The sequence below is a fragment of the Bubalus bubalis genome, chromosome 20 (genome assembly GCF_019923935.1).
Source record: "Bubalus bubalis isolate 160015118507 breed Murrah chromosome 20, NDDB_SH_1, whole genome shotgun sequence".
NCBI classification, from domain to species: Eukaryota; Metazoa; Chordata; class Mammalia; order Artiodactyla; family Bovidae; genus Bubalus; species Bubalus bubalis.
In genome coordinates this window covers 62115421-62133424 of record NC_059176.1, presented here as the reverse complement: position 1 = coordinate 62133424, position 18004 = coordinate 62115421, and the positions used below count along the sequence as shown (strand labels likewise).

The window sequence follows — 18004 nt, the reverse complement described above, 5'->3', positions numbered from 1 at the left end:
ATTAGACCCCCAGACCTTGTCCATCTTATTATTGGAAGTTTGAACCTACTGATCATCTTTCCCTTTTCCCCACGCCCAGACCCTGGCAACCACCACTTGGCCTCTGTTGCTGTGAGTTTAGCCGTTTAATGTTACACGTATAAGTGAGGCCACACACTGTTTTCCCCCTTATTTCACTCAGCACCATGCCCTCAAGTTCCATCCATATTGTCACAAATGGCAGACGTTTTCAGGTCTGGTTTTAATTGATTTGATAGATATTATTTTGAAAAGGGCTTTCTTCCAGTAAATTAATGGTGGCTGGAGGTTCAGCAAATAAGCATGATGTACTCAGTGAGGCTGCCTGACGTAGCTGTGTGTGTCACTGGCCATAGATGAAGCAGGTGGCACGAGCGACTGGGTGCTCTAAATTCCAGGAAGAGTCTGGTTTGCTCTTTAAATATACATACATATATATATATATATATATATATATATACACACATATACATATATATATATAGTTTTTTTTCCCCAGAGCAAGAGTGGTAACTTCCTTTGTGTATCAATTCTAAATTTAGACCAGGAAAGCCCTCACATTTTCTGAAAGTGTGGCTAATGCTGTGAACAGAAACTGAGTGTTAATTCCACTTAATGAACCAGGTTGTAAAGATCTGTCTGCCCCAGCTGTGTGTGTGGGGATAGTTTTCCTCTCAATTTATAGAATGTGGGGTCTTGACATCTTTCCTTTTAATTGCATTCTATTTCTTAGCCAGCTCTTCACAAATTACCAAACCAAACTGAAACCCAGCTTCCTTAGTGTTCTTTCTGTGAACATCATTAGTGGCCCTAATTGAGGGATTAGAACTGGATCTTAGTTTTTTTGTTTTCAGAAATGTCTCTAAGTCAGAATCACATGTCACACATTCCCCTCCCACCCCAGTAATGAAATTGGACAAATTAAGTGCATTTTCTTTTTTTCCTTTTTTCTCCTGCCAGGTTTTGATTGGTTATTTCCCTTCTGCCAGATGCAATCTGTTTTTCTCTTCTGGCTTTCCTCTGAACTTTTTGGTTTTATAAGTTGAAAAATATAACCTCCCACATCACACCCGTTGGGTTTCGTGATAAACTAGTTATTCTTAAAGTCAGAACTTGATTTGGCTGCTACTGTCTGAAATACAAAATTGGGGTGGCTTCTCAGAGTTAAGCTGGTTTGGCTTTTGCAAATCTTTTTCTTATCTAAGATTTGGCTCCAGATGAAGGTGAAATAGTTTGCGTTCTGGGCCAATTAATAAGTTTATTGGCACTAAGCACTTCATGCCATTTGTTAGAGGGCCACAAGCTGATTTATTTTTATTACTGAAGCATCTGAAAAACATACAAGTGTTTGAGAGACCACTGAAGCAGTCTTCTCCCTTGACTTGTGGAAGAAACAAACTGAAACGAACTGTGAGTTGCTGAAGCTCTCCCAGCAAATCTAAGTCGAGAAGCCACAACCACAAATGATGATGATGATGATGATAAATATTTAAGGGTCCAGTATTAAATATAAAGGGCTTTCCCGGTAGCTCAGCAGTAAAAGAATCTGTCTGCAATCCAGGAGACTCAGGTTCGATCCCTGAGTGGGGAAGATCCTCTCCATTGGAAACCCACTCCAGTATTCTTGCCTGGAGAATCCCATGGACAGAGCCTGGTGGGCTACAGTCCATAGTGTCACAAAGAGTTGGACACAACTGAAGTGACTGAGCACAGCACACATTAAATATAAAACCAAGCATCATATTTATGTCAAACTTATGGACTTCCCATGTGGCACAGTGGTAAAGAAAATGCCTGCAATGCAGGAGAAGTGAGTTCAATCCCAGGGTCAGGAAGATCCCCTGAAGAAGGGCATGGCAACCCACTCCAGTATTCTTGCCTGGAAAATCCTATGGACAGAGGAGCCTGGTGGGCTACAGTCCAGGGGGCTGCAAAGAGTCGGACACAACTGAGCATGCATGCAGCAGCAGTTCCCTCTCCCAGAGCCCTAATGGATGAAAATGCAGAAGGGAGCAGCCTTCTGGGCTGCAGCAGGTCCCGCTGGCCTGGGACTCAGAAGTCCTGGTCTGGGGTTTCAGACCTGGCCTGCCTTTGGCAGAGCCCTCATCCCACTGTCTTAAGTCCTCTTGTGAAGGAGGCAGTGAAATCAACAAATGTAATTGCTTACCCTCTTTGAGCTTCAGTTTCCTCACCTGTAAACCAGGATTTCCCTCGTGACTGGTAAGAATCAAATGGTAGCATGTGGGTGGCAGTCTCAGCCCAGGCATTAATAATACTCCTGCTGATTTCATCATGGTACATATGAAGGGGTGATAAACACCCAGGCCCTTAGGCTGTCATTTGGGCATGTTGTTGGAGTAAAATCTAATAATACTGTCATTGTGTCACTGGCTGTTTGGTTTTACCTCAAGTGCCACATTTTAGTGGTTTCTTGTAGTTGTCCAGAGGGCTGAATTTAGACTGTATCTGGGCTCAGTCACATAGAAGAGGGATTGATTAGTTATGTCTGCTGTGGGTGCAGGAGGCCTTCACGTGTACCACCTGTGCCAGCTGTGAAATGAAGACGCTTGTTCTTTGGAAGAAAAGCTATACCTGACCTAGACAGCATATTAAAAAGCAGAGACATTACTTTGCCAACAAAGGTCCATATAGTCAAAGCTATGGTTTTCCAGTAGTCATGTATGGATGTGAGAGTTGGACCATAAAGAAGGCTGAGCGCCAAAGAATTGATGCTTTTGAGCTGAGGAGTTGGAGAAGACTCTTTAGATTCCCTTGGACTGCAAGGAGATCCAACCAGTCCATCCTAAAGGAAGTCAACCCTGAATATCCATTAGAAGGACTGATGCTGAAGCTGAAGCTCCAATACTTTGGCCACCTGATACAAAGAACTGACTCATTAGGAAAGACCCTGATGCTGGGAAAGACTGAAGGCAGGAGGAGAAGGGTACAACAGAGGATGAGATGGTTGGATGGCATCACCGACTCAGCAGACATGAGTTTGAGCAACCTCTTGGAGTTGGTGATGGACAAGGAAGCCTGGCATGCTGCAGTCCACAGGGGTGCAAAAAGTCGGACATGACCGAGAAACTGAACTGTGCCAGCTGTGAGCTATATGAATGCAGAGAATGCTGAAAGGCAGGAACAGGAAGTCATTTTGACTTGTTAACGATGAAGCCCTTTTGTGGGCCTGACCTTGACCACAGTACAGTTTCCTCAATTGTCGTGACGTTGCAATGGGTGAGAGATGGTTCCATATGTAGCCTTAGGATGGGCTGGGCCTCGAGTTCCAGTAACTCTGTGGGGTTGAGACACTGGTATGTGCTCAAAATCTGTCACAAGTCATTGAAAAATCAGTTGATCTTGGTGTAGCAACTGCACACCAGTAATGACCCTCTATTATTTACCTTCCTTCTGAGCGTCAGAATTCTGGAGCTGTTGTTAAAGATATGGCAGATTGGGTTTCTCTCTGGACACATCCAGTGCTTCTGCTGAAATGGCTTGCCCGGAAGTCCCCTCCTGTTTCACTGATATGTGACTGATTATTCTCTGTCCCCTCACACTCCACGTCTGTGGCCCTGGGGACCAAGGGGGCCTTTCTGGCCCTCCCCCTGCTCCTGGAGGCCAGGGTGGGTGTGAGAGGCCAGGGTTGAGAAAACCTCCGTGAGAAACTGTGATCCCCAGTTTTGATCTCAAGCACGAGAAGAACTGCATGGTGGGGGAGCCCACACCTGGCCCCCGGCGTGTGGGTTGATTCCAAGCATCGAATTTATTGTGTCTGACTTTCCCTACTTGTCTCACTTAGATGTTCTTTTTGTTTCTCCTTCAAAGGTTCAGTCATTTGGGGAAAGGATTGTGCTTTTCATTCTGAACGTCGTTATTTTTGGAAGACTAGAGAGGAATTTGGATGATGATGACATGTTTTTTTTACCTCACTCTGTGAAGGAGGAGGCTAAGATTCTGTGGCGAGATGGAGCAGCTGTTGGATTTTACACAACCAAAAGCAAAGGTGAGGGCCGTGCGGCCACGTGGGGCCACCACCCCTTCAGGCTCGCGGGGAGGCTCCGGGTGCCTGCCTGCCCGGAGGCCGCCGCGAGCACAGACGTTCCTTGGAGAGAACCTTCTGGCGCGGGAATTGTCACTAGCTCAGCTGTCATGTAAATAAGCCCGAGGTATGGATTTCGTTTCCACCACATTTCTCGTTTTACTGGCCAAGAGGAGGAAGATCCATTAGGGCCCTTGGGTTCCCAGGTAGTGCCACGTCCCCTGTAAGATGGTTGTTGCCGTTAATGGTTGTAAAATGACTTTGCAAGCACAATGCTATTCCTTTCTTTTCTTTAACGTTACCAGTTTGCTGTCAGGAAAAACACCATCGCTAATAGCTGACATGTGGTGCAAAGGCACACTGGATGCCAAGATTTATAGACATTACCTCAGAAAAGAGGGAGGTCGGCCACGATAGCGAGGTTAGGGTAAAGTCCCGGGACTTATTTTTAGGGGACGTGAGGAGCAGGGTGTGTGAAACTTGTGCTATTTTGTCTAAGGGATCACGCTCTTCTTTAACAGTGCTTTCTTTAATAGTTTCTTTGCAAGTTCTGTCAACATCTCTGACCCAGCTGGTCAAGCCCTATTGTTTAATTCTTACAAAGTTCTGGATTTGAGCAAAAATAAAATTTCCCAGTACATCACCACAGATATGCTATTGTCTTAGTTGTGTCTTTCCCTGGGGATGCAAAAGCTACTATTGCGGTTTTGAGCTGTGTTCACATGTGTCTCTGTTCCACGCATCCAGGACGGAATAGATGGGCGTTTCTCACTGTTTTCCTTCCCTCGGTGTGGTGTGAGACAACTTGTGTCTCACACAAACCAATCGTGTAGGTCATTATCTGTCAGAGACAGTCATCGAGGCAGAGGCACTGTGTCTGTCAGCTCCTGGGGCATTGAGAGCCCTTTGTCCTTCGATTTTGATGTACTGCTTCACTCCTTGGGTGGCCGTGTTCTTTAGACATTCATTTATAGACCAAGGGATCTGGAGAATCCTCAGAGGAAGTGTTTTGGTAATTCCTCTTTCTCGGGCGACTCATTTGTTGTCATCTTCTACCAAATGGCTTGTCTTCAGTTTGTGGCAAAATCCTTTGTGCTATAAATGTCCTACCAACAGTAACGAAAACTGTTAATAGATTTGGACTTGATGTGTGAGCCTCGGTTTAGGGGCAGAAAGAGCTTGACCTTGGTCTTGTCCAGTGCTGCTGTTGCTGCTGGTCTCCGTGAAATCCCAGACTTTGTTCCAAGAGAATCAAGCAGAGGTTGGGTGTGATGTCTCATTCATCTCAAGACAGACCCAGAACTATGGCATGGAAGGAGGATATTAAGCTGTCGAATTGAGGCAGATCAGACTCGGTGCTTGGATTTCTGCCTCCTCTTCATTTCTCATGAATTCTACAAATCTGATGGAAAGTTCTCTGCTTGGGATTCCTTGGTGGCTCAGACGATAAAGAATCTGCCTGCAATGTGGGAGACCTGGGTTCGATCCCTTAGTTAGGAAGATCCCCTGGAGAGGGAAATGGCAACCCACTCCGGTATTCTTGCCTGGAGAATTCCATGAACAGAGGAGCCTGGTGGGCTACAGTCCATGGTGTTGCAAAGAGTCAGACACGACTCAGTGACTGATAGTTTCACATTCACTTTCTCTGAAGCTGCTTACTAGGTCTCGTTTTCACCCATGACCCATGAACTGATTTTTTTAAGTGGCAATTGACTGTTAGCCACCCAAAAACTGAGTTTAAAAAGTATCAAATGAATAGAAAATTAAGTAAATAAAAAGTATTTTTCTGACAATTAAAAATTTTTTTTTTTTTTACTGCTTATTTCTGGATTAGCTTGTTTTTTGGAGAGCCAGAATAAAAGTATTTCTGTGGAATAGTTACATAGACTTTGCTATCATCAGTGTTTGAGAGCTCCAGTCACTTCACATGCTTGCTTGTCCTCGGTGTTATATTGTTAATTTTAGTCATTCTGCAATTTGGTATCTGATATCTAATTTTGATTTTAATTTGCATTTTCCTAATGGTATTATCATGTTTTCATGTGCTTTTCTGATGGTCATATATCTTCTTTGGTGAAGTGTCTGTTCAGATATTTTTGCCTATTTTTTTATTGGGTTGTTTGTTTTCTTATTAATATTACTGAACATTGAGTATTCTTTATATGTTATAGCTCTCTGTTCTTAATCAGATATATTTTGAAAACATTTTCATTTTGGCATAATAATTTTTTCAGAGTGCAGAAGTTTTAAATTTTAGTGCAACCTAATTTATCATTTACCAAATTTCATTATAATTCAGCTCAAAATATTTTCCAATTTACTTTATGATTTTTATGATTTCTTTAAAAGTAAGTTTTTAATTTCCAGATATTTGTGAGCACTTCCAGATGTTTTCTTTTTTGTTGATTTTTAATTTAATTCTGTTGCAATAAGGTAATATAGTCTGTAACATTTTAATATTTTTGAAACCTATTGAGAGTTGTTTTATAGTCCTGTATGGGGTTTATCTTGGTAGATACTCCATATGGACTTGAAAGAGTGGGTGTATTTTGCAAGTATTGGGTTTCATGTTTTGAAAAGGTTAGTTCGATTAAGGTGATTGATACTGTCATTCAATATTCTTGCTAATATTTTTACCTGATTATGAAGTTCTGAGGGAAGTATGTTAAAGTCTTTGTGATTGTGGATTTGCCTCTTCTTTTAGTTCTGTCTGTATTTTGTGTATTTTGTACTTCATATATTTTGGAATTTTGTCATTAATCACATCTAAAGTATAACTGCTATATTTGTCTGATGTGTTGACCATTCTGTCATTATGAAGCGGCCCTCCACTTGTCTTCCGTGATATCTCTTGTTATGAAATTTATTTTCTCTGCTATTACTACAGCCACTTCATCTTCTTGCTTACTGTTTGCATAGGATATATTCTTCCTAGCCTTTTACTTTTAGTCATTTATGTCTTTATATTTAAAGCATGTGTTTTGTTGACAGCATAAAATTGGGTCTTAGATTTTAAATCTAGTTTTAATAATCTCTGTCTTTTGATTGGAATATTAGTCTATTTCCATTTAATTATTGATATGGTTGTACTTAGATCATCTCTGTTGCAATTTGTTTTCTGTCTTCTGTTTCTTTTTGTTTTTCTCTGTTCTTCTTTTCCTGTCTTATTTTGTTTTAATCAGATTTTTTTACTGTTTCATTTTAATTTCTTTCTTGGCATTCTAGCTTTATATTTTTGTACTTTTAAAAGTTGTTGCTCTAGAGATTACATATGCATCTTAAACTTAGATTAACTTAGAGTGAATATTGAATTACTTCAGGTAAAATATAGAAACCTTGCAGTAGTATATTTTTATGTACCTATTATTTCATAGTGCTATTGTTGTGTTGATAAATTAGATGTTTGTTATAAACCTGTTGCTACTGACTTATAAATTTTAATTTAGAGAGTTATATCTTTTAAAGGTGTAAAGAAAAATATGTAATTTAGAAATGTTTATCCAGATATTTACCATTAAAATTTTTTTGTATAGGTTCCAGTTGCCCTTCAGGCTAGAGTTCTTCCTTTAAAATTTCTTGTAGGGAGTTAGTTGATGGCAATAAAGTCTCTCAAGTTTTGTTTATTGAAAATGTCTTTATTTCACTTATGTATTTGAAGTGTTGTTTATCCAGTTATAGAATAGTTAGTGATACCTTTTTTCCTTCAGAAATTGAATGTATTGTTCCAGTATCTTCTGGCTTTCATAGTCTTTGGTGAGAAGTCAGCAATTAATTTATTGTTGTTCTTCACACATAAAATGGCATTTTTCTCTGAATGCTTTCAAGTCTTTCTCTTTAGCTTTTTTTGCAGTTTAACTGTGATTCTTCTAGGAGTGATTTTCTTTTCATTTATCTTTTTGGGGCTTTGTTGAGCTTTTTGAATCCAGTTTCCTACCAAATTTGGGAAGATTTTGGAGATTAGTTCTTCAAATTTTTATGCTCTTTTCTTTATCTGGGATCCCAGTTATATGTATGTTGGGGTGCTTCATATTGTCTTGTAGTCTCTGAAATTTTGTTCATTTTTATTCAAACATTTCCCTCTTTTTTGGTTGGATAATTTCTGTTGATCTGTATTCAAGTTTATCTACCATCTCCAAACTGTCGTTGAGCCTGTTTAAGGATTTCAGTTATTATAGGTTTGACCTGTATAATTTCTATTATGTATAGTTTCAATTTCTCTGTTGAGATTCTCTATTTATTCATTGAGCATATCTTTCCCTTTAATTTAAAGAATTACTTTAATTCTTTGAACATATTTGTAAAGTCATTTTGAGTTCTTTGTCTGCCAAATCCAACATCTGGACCTATTTAAAATCAGTTATATCAGAGTGACATCAGCAACATGGTGGAATAAAAAGCTCCCCTTCGGTCTACACCCAGTAAAGCATTTGCAGTTCAGCAAAAGTGCCTCTGCTCAACACACCAGTATGGTGGAAAATTCTGCGTCTGTACATTTAAAGCTGGGTGGACTGGAACGCAGAGGGAAGGCAGAGCTAGGGAGCAGCAGCCTGGCTCTCTGGCTGTGGGAGCTGAGCCGGTCATCCAGAGAACAGATAGCAACAGGGGGTGGGGGAAAGCAGCCCTGGCCTCTGAGGTGCCGGTTCAATCCTGACTCTTTCTTGCCAGTGTCCTCTCCTGTGGCAGCAGAGTCTGCAGCTCAGGGATGCTGGGCACCAGGGAAGAGAGCACAGCCAGTGACACTGGGAGCAGGAAGGCCTCAGTGGCCCCTGGAGACACAAGAAGCAATGAGGAGGATACAGAGCCACTCCTCCGACAGAAGTGGGAGAGGGTAGAATGGACCAATTCGCAGGTGTAATTGGAGGCAGAGCAGGTAAGGAAAACCATAAACTTGTGCTATTGCGCCACCTACTGGAAAGCAAAAGACCGAATTTCTGCCCTGTTGAATCAGAATCAAGCAGAAAGATACTGCTTCAGATGTAATGACAGAGGAACAACACATCAAGTGCCAAGTGAAGAACCAAAGCAACACCATACCACAAAAGCAAAATGACATTTCTTCAGAAGCCAAATTTAAAGTCATGGAATATCACAATTTAACTGACAAAAAATTCAAAAGAGGTGTCATGAAGAAATTCATTGAGCAACAAGAAAACTCAGAAAGGCAGTTCAATGAGCTCAGGAATAAAATTAGTGATCAGAAGTAATACGCTACTAAAGACTCTAAAAAGAATCAAGCAGAAATTCTGGAGCTGAAGAACTCAATAAATGAGATAAAGAATGCATTAGAAAGCACTGGAAATATTTCAGACCATATGGAAGAGAGAAGTAGTGAGCTCAAAGACAGAAATCTATAAATGATGCAAGTATTAGAGGAAAGAGAAATAAGACATAAAAAATGAGGACATTCTATGAGAGCTATCCAGCTTTATGGGAAGGGTAAACATGAGGGTAATGTGTATCCCAAAAGGAGAGGAGAGGGATAAGGGAGCAGAGAGATTCCTTAAAAAAATCAAAGCTGAGAAGTTCTCAAACCTGCAGAAGAAACTGGGTATACAAGTCCTTGAAACTAAGAGAACACCTAATTGCCTCAATGTGAAAAGAGCTTCTTTAAGACAAACTATCTTAAAACTATCAAAAATCAATGACAAAGAATTAATTTTAAAGGCAGGCCAGGGGTGAGGGGATGATGATAAAAAGTGCCTCTGCTCCAGAAACACCCACAGAGGCTATCAGCAGATTTCTCAGCAGGAAGTCTACAGGCCAGGAAGGAGGAGAATGATATTTGAAAGATAAAAAATGTCACCTGAAAATACTTTATCCAGAAATATTATCACTCAGATATAAAGGTGAAATAAAGACTTCCTGAGATAAATAAAAAAAGTGAGTTCACCAACACTGCTAAGTCACCTCAGTCGTGTCCGACTCTGTGCAACCCCATAGACGGCAGCCCACCAGGCTCCCCCGTCCCTGGGATTCTCCAGGCAAGAACACTGGAGTGGGTTGCCATTTCCTTCTCCAGTGCATGAAAGTGAAAAGGGAAAGTGAAGTCGCTCAGTCGTGTCCGACTCTGCAACCCCATGGACTGCAGCCCACCAGGCTCCTCCGTCCATGGGATTTTCCAGGCAAAAGTGCTGGAGAGGGGTACCATTGCCTTCTCCGTCACCAACACTAGACATGCCTTATAGGAAATGTTGAAAGGAGTTTTTCTACCAGAACCAAAAAGGTAAAAGGACAGAAAACTAAGTTGATAAATATGAATAGAATCAGAAAATTATAACTGTTTATCAGAATCAGTTTTAATTTATTATAGCATAAAGGTTAAAGGGATAATTTGAAAAAAACAAAAATAGAAAAGGAGAAGCGGGGAAACGACAAGAACCCTATAGGTAAATGAAGATAAGATGCTATCTGCAGAAAAAGGATTATTTTATCTATGAGATGTTTTATACAAACCTCATGGTAACCACAAAACATAAATCTAGAACAGAGGCATGAAACATAAAAAAGGAGGAAACTATGAAAAAATATCATAGGAAACCACAAAACCAAGATGACAGGCTGGAACACAAAGAAAAAGAAACCAGCAATGATATAGAGAAACCAGCAACAAAAGATGAAATGGCAGTGCTAAGTCCTCATTCATCAATAATTACCCTAAATGTGAATGGAGTGAATTCACCCCTCAGAAGACACAGAGTGCCTGGGTGGATTAAAAAACAAGAACCAATTTGTTACTGAAGATTCCAGGAGACTCATTTCAGCCCTAAAAATAAACATAGGCTAAGAGTGAAGGGTTGGAAGATGATGTTCCAAGGAAATGGCCCCCAAAAGAAAGTGGGTGAAGCCATACTCATAGCATACAAAATAGACTTAAAGTCAAAAAATTTACCAAGAGACTGAAATGGATGGTATGTAAAAATAAAGGGATGGGGGGTGGCAATTTATCAAGAAAACATCATACTGTCATAGTGGTGGATACACACACACACACACACACACACACACACACATGCATTAACATAAGGGCACCAAAATATATATAATTGTTAACAGACCTAAAAGGAGAAATTGACAGCAACACAATAATATTGGGGAACTTCAACATCTCTTTTACATCCATGGCTAAATCATCCAGACAAAAAAATCAACAAGGAAACTGGGCCTTAAGTGAAACATTAGACCAGATGGATTGGATAGATTTGTACAGAACATTCCATCCAAATGTAGCAGAATGCACATTCTTCTCAAGTGCACTTGGAACTTTCTCAAGGGTAGGCCATAAGTTGGGACACAAAACAAATCTCAGTAAATTTAAGAAGACTGAAATCATATCAAGCATCTTTTCTGATCACAATGGTATGGGATGAAACTAAAAGTCGACTACAAGAACAAAGCTGGAAAAATCACAGATATGTGGAGACTGAGCAAAGTGTTATGGAGTGACTGTTAAGTCAATGAAGAAGTCAGAGGAGAAATAAAAAATCACCTGAAGATTAAAGTAAGATGAAAAGACAACATACCAAAATTTATAAGATATAGCAAAAGTGATACTCAGAGGAAAGTTTATAGCAAAACAGGCCTACCTCAAGATACAAGAAAAATCCTAATGAACAATCTGAACTTACACTGAAAGGAACTAGAAGAAAAAGAACAAAGAAAGCCCAAAGTCAGTAGAAGGAAAGAAATAGTAAAATCAGAAATGAAAGAGGAGAAATAACAATCTGTATCACAGAAATACCAAGGGTTACAAGAGAATATTATAAACAGCTGTATGACAACAAATTAGACAACCTAGAAGAAATGCACAGATTCTTAGAATTGAACAAGTGTCCAAGGCTGAATCATGAGTAAATTAAAAATCTGAATAGACTGGTCAGTAGTACAGAGATTGAAACAGTAGTCTGAAGCTCCCAGCAAACAGACGTTCAGAACCAGGCAGCTTCACAGGTGAATTCTACCAAATATTCAAAGCTTTAAGGCCTGTCTTTCCCAAACTCTTCCAAAATATGTAATAGAAGGGAATGCTTTCTAACTCATTTTGCAAAATGAAATTTTGCAAAAATCAGACAAAGACAACACACGTGTATACACACACACAAAGTGATGAACATACTTCAGTATCTCTGATTAACATAGTTGTAAAAATCCTCAACAAAATATTAGCAAAGAAAATCCAATAATGCATTAAAAGGTTTGTGTACCATGATCAAATGGAATTTGTTCCAGAGGCGCAAGAACAGTTCAATGTAGGGACTTCTCTGGTAGTCCAGTGGTTAAGAATCCACCTTCCCATGCAAGGGACACAGGTTCAATCCTTGGTTGAGGAACTAAGAGCCCACATGCCATGGGGCAACTAAGCCTGTGTGCCACATCTAAGGCTCAGTACAGTCAAAAATAAATAAATAAATATTTAAAAAATGGTTCAACATATGCAGATCAGTCAGCATGATGCAGAACATAAAGAAATTGAAGGATAAAAAACATACAATTATCTCTATAGATGTAGAAAATCAGTTGATAAGATTAAACATCCTCTTATGATAAAAATTCTCAATAAAGTGTTGTAGAAGAACATCAGTTCAGTTCAGTTCAGTTGCTCAGTCATGTCCAACTCTTTGTGACCCCATGGACTGCAGCATGCCAGGCCTCCCTGTCCATCACTAACTCTTGGAGTTTACCCAAACTCATGTTCATTGAGTCGGTGATGCCATCCAACCATCTCATCCTCTGCCATCCCCTTCTCCTCCCACCTTCAATCTTTCCCAGCATCAGGGTCTTTTCCAGTGAGTCAGTTCTTCACATCAGGTGGCCAAAGTATTGGAGTTTCAGCTTCAGCATCAGTCCTTCCAAAGAATATTCAGGACTGATTTCCTTTAGGATGAACTGGTTGGATCTCCTTGCAGTCCAAGGGATTCTCAAAGAGTCTTCTCCAACAGCACAGTTCAAAAGCATCAATTCTTCGGCGCTCAGCTTTCTTTATAGTCCAACTCTCACATCCATGCATGACTACTGGAAAAACCATAGCTTTGACTAGATGGACCTTTATTGGCAAAGTAACATCTCTGCTTTTTAATATGCTATGTAGGTTGGTCATAACTTTCCTTCCAAGGAGTAAGCGTCTTTCAATTTCATGGCTGCAATAACCATCTGCAGTGATTTTGGAACCCCCAAAAATAAAGTCTGACAGTGTTTCCACTGTTTCCCCATCTATTTGCCATGAAGTGATGGGACCAGATGCCATGATCTTAGTTTTCTGAAAGTTGAGTTTTAAGCCAACTTTTCCCTCTCCTCTTTCACTTTCATCAAGAGGCTCTTTAGTTCTTCTTCGCTTTCTGCCATAAGGGTGGTGTCATTGGCATATCTGAGGTTATTGATATTTCTCCTGGCAATCTTGATTGCTGGGACATACGTAAAATAATATAGGTCATATTTGGTAATCTTACAGCCAATATCACACTCAGTCATGAAAAACTGAAAGCTCTCTCTTGAGAATCAGGAACAAGACCAGAACAAGACTCTTGCCACTCTTATTTAACATAGTATTGGAAGTCCTAGCAAGGGCAATTAGGCAAGAAAAAGAAATAGAAGGTATCCATTTTAGAAAAGAAGTAAAATTCTTTGTGGATGACATGATTTTATATTAATATATAGAATACTCTTAAGATTTTACCAAAGAACTATTAGCCATAATCAGCGAATACAGTGAAGTTGGAAGGTACATTCAGCATACAGAAATGTGCTGTGTTTCTATATGCTAACAATGAGCTAGCAGAAAGAGAAATTAAGAAAACAATTCTACTTAAAATTGCTACAAAAAGGATCAAATACCTAGGAATAAATTTGACCTGGGAGTAAAAGACCTGAAATGGAAGAAACACAAATAAATGGAAAGATATTCTGTGCTCATAAATTGGAAGAATTAACATGGTTAAAATGTCCATATGATCTAAAGCAATCTACAGATTTAGTGCAATCTCTATCAAAATACCAAGAATATTTTTCACAGAAATTAAACAAAAAAAAAATCTAGAATTTATATGGAACCACAAAAGACTTGAAATAGCCAAAGCAATCCCGAGAAAAAGGACAAAGCCGGAGAGACCACACTTTCTGATTCCACACTCTGTTTACAAACTATAGCAATTAAAACAACACGGTATTTGCAGAAAAACATACATAAGTCAATGGAATGGAATTGAGAACCCAGACATAAACTCACACATATAAAATCTATTAATTTATAACAAAAGAGCAAAGAACATACAATGAGGAAAGGATTGTTTCTTCAGTAAATGGTGTTGGGGACAGCTAGCATGGAAATAGGTGAAATTACACATTCTCTCACCCTATACCCCAAAATCAACTCAAAATGGATTAAAGACTTGAATGAAAGACCTGAAACCATAAAACTCCTAGAATAAAATATAGGCAGCACACTGTTTGACTTTGATCTTAGCAATCCCTGTCTAGATATGTCTCCTCAGGCAAGAGAAATAGCCACAAAAGAGATCATCAACAAAATGAGAAGATTACCTACCAAATGGGAGAAGATACTTGTAAATGTACATATTATAAGGTGTAAATATACAAAATATATAAAGAACTCATACAATTCAACCACCGAAAAATAACTTGGTTTTAAAAAATGGACAGAATATCTGAAATAGACTTTTTTCCCAAAGAAGACATACAGATGGCCAACAGGCATATGAAAAGATGTTTGACATCACTAATTATTAGGAAATGCACATCAGAACCACAGTGAGATATTAGTTCATGCCTGCTGGAATAGCTGTTATCAAAAAGGCAAGAAATAGCAAGTGTTGGCAAGGATGTGGAAAAAAGGAGACCTTCGTATGCTCCCAAATACTGTTGGTAGGAGTGTAAATTGGTGTAGCCACTATAGAAAACAGTTGGGAAATTACTGAAAAATTCAGAATAGAACTATTCTGTGATCCAGCTGTCCTATATCTGAGTATCCAAAGAATATGAAAACACTAATTCAAAGAGATATATGCACCCTATGTTCTTCATCATGGCATTATTCATAATAGCCAAGATATGGTAACAACTCAAGTGCCCATCAGCAGATGAATGGACAAAGATGTGGCATATATGCACAATGGAATACTATACAGTCATAAAAGATGAAACATTGCCCTTTCTGACAACATGAGTAGACCTTGAGGGCATTATTCTAAATGAAATAAATGAGACGGAGAAAGACAAATATTGCAGAATTTCTCATATGGGAGATATAAAAACAAAAATCCAAAGTAAATGAACAAACCAAACCTAGTAAGGACAGTTAGATATGGAGACCAGAGTAGTGGCTACCACAGGGGAGGGGGCAGAAGGGGGGGCAGAAGGGGGAGGGTGAAATGGGTAAAGGGGCTGAACCATATGGTGAAAAAAATGAAATCAGTTCTTTTGACCATTCAGTTCAGTTCAGTCGCTCAGTCGTGTCTGACTCTTTGCGACCCCATGAATCGCAGCACGCCAGGCCTCCCTGTCCATCACCAACTCCTGGAGTTCACTCAGACTCACGTCCATCGAGTCAGTGATGCCATCCAGCCATCTCATCCTCTGTCGTCCCCTTCTCCTCCTGCCCCCAATCCCTGCCAGCATCAGAGTCTTTTCCAATGAGGCAACACTTCGCATGAGGTGGCCCAAGTACTGGAGTTTCAGCTTTAGCATCATTCCTTCCAAAGAAATCCCAGGGCTGATCTCCTTCAGAATGGACTGGTTGGATCTCCTTGCAGTCCAAGGGACTCTCAAGAGTCTTCTCCAACACCACAGTTCAAAAGCATCAATTCTTCGGCACTCAGCCTTCTTCACAGTCCAACTCTCACATCCATACATGACCACAGGAAAAACCATAGCCTTGACTAGATGAACCTTTGTTGGCAAAGTAATGTCTCTGCTTTTGAATATGCTGTCTAGGTTCATCATAACTTTCCTTCCAAGGAGTAAGCGTCTTAATTTCATGGCTGCAGTCACCATCTGCAGTGATTTTGAAGCCCCCCAAAATAAAGTCTGACACTTTTGACTATTACCTTTCTTTTTTTCCCTGACCACAGGTCACAATTTTGGGCTTCCCTGGTGGCTCAGATGGTAAAGTGTCTGCCTGCAATGCGGGAGACCAGGGTTCAATTCCTGGGTCAGGAAGATCCCCTGGAGAAGGAAATGGCAACCCATTCCAGTATTCCTGCCTGGAAAAATCCCACAGACTGAGGAGCCTGGTGGGCTACAGTCCATGGGGTTGCAAAGAGTTGGACACGACTGAGCGACTTCACTTTCACCTTTCTTTTTTTCCCTGACCATAGGTCACAATTTCCTGTTTCTTTGCATGTGTTGGTTGGAGACTAGATGTTGCAGACATATTGCAGCAACTCTGACTTTTTATGTACGTGTTTTTGAGGATTTTTGATCTGAGAGGTAGTCAGCTTGCCTGGATTCAAATCACACACTCTGTCTGCTTTGATACGCAGCTGCTACTGTATTGGCACTTGGTCTCACGGCTGCCTCTGTAGCTTGGCTCTGAAGAGCTCTTCTCTGCACCTGCAAAGTCGATGGTTCCACAAGCTTCGGGCATGGGTGCTATTGACCCCTGTGGTTTCCTTGCTTCTGCTGGCTTTAGGGTCTGTACCCTCACCCATCAAGCCCATTTGCCTTCAGCTTTCTACCAGTTGAGGAATGTCCTTGGTTAAAAAAAGCATCAAACTCATAAAGATCTGATCCTGTGTCGTTCCATCCTTCAAGGCTGGGTATCTCTGGTTTCTGACTTCTTTTGGTTGGGTTCCCTGGGGTCTCCTTCACTCATGTGTAGATTATTTATGAGCCAGGAATTTGGCAGTTGCTCTGAATTAGGGTTTCATTCATTCTGTTGTTCCATGTTGACACTTTGCCTTTAAATTTCTAGCTGCCTGAAAATTTCCTAGTTCTGAAATTTGATCTTTGACACCTTTAGCTGGTAAGACTGCAGTTTTTCCTACCAATATTTTCTGTAGCCTTGGGGGTTGAGTTATGCCCTGTGGCCAGTAAGCTGCAAACACACAGGTTTTAGCTATTTTATTTGCAATTTTTTGAAATTAAAATTCCCTCGGATTTCTATGTGCTTTTGAATGCCCTATGGCATCTGTGAGTGATTTTTTAAAATTTATTTTTCAAATGGTTATTATATATGGGACTCTGCATGACCATTTCATTCTACCACCATCATCTGATGAGGACTCTGTCCATCCAGGGAAGAATCATAAAATTTTATTCCTTGCTTTCCCATCCCTTACTAAAAGGTAAGAGAGGAATTTACTTTGATGAACTAAAAAATGGTTGATATTAGCAACCTGCAGGTAAATTAAGCAAAAAATAATTTAGATAATGAATAGACATAATTTACAATGTTTTATTATTTTACACACATGATTTCTGAAAAAAGGTCACTGGCAAACACCTGTGGTTTCATTGACTACAGCAAGAGTTTGTAGACCAAAAGTTCAGAACAGTTCATGTGCGTCTTCAGACGTGGTCCTATCCTTAGCGCTTGCCACAAAGTCATGTAATGTTGTATTGATACCTAGATTATGGGTGTAGCACATGGTATGCTTCACAACTTTGCAGAGGTTCAGTTTCTCTTCATTAATTTGTATTCACATGAGTCAGCTGTTGTTGTTCTGTCAGTAAGTTGTATCTGACTCTCTGTGACCCCATGGACTACAGCAAGCCAGACTCCTCTTGTCCAATACTGTCTCTCAGAGTTTGCTCACATTCATGTCCATTGAGTTGGTGATGTTATATAACCAACTCATTCTCTGCTGCCCCTTTCTCTTATTGCCTTCAATCTTTTCCAGCATCAGTCTTTTCCAAGTAATCAGCTCTTCGCATCATGTGGCCAAAGTATTGGAGCTTCATCATCAGTCCTTCCAATGAATATTGGAAATCAAG

General features: G+C 40.0%; 1 protein-coding gene across 5 annotated transcripts in view; it reads left to right on the top strand.

The window, feature by feature from the left end:
* LOC102411148 (protein FAM169B) overlaps positions 1 to 18004 on the top strand; it is an 88222-nt gene that overhangs the window by 46429 nt on the left and 23789 nt on the right. For all 5 annotated transcript variants that reach the window (XM_045163712.1, XM_045163711.1, XM_045163710.1 and 2 more), the window contains exon 5: positions 3847 to 4024. In XM_045163712.1, coding sequence (XP_045019647.1) covers positions 3847 to 4024 — 178 coding nt within the window. The remainder of the gene's footprint in view (positions 1 to 3846; positions 4025 to 18004) is intronic.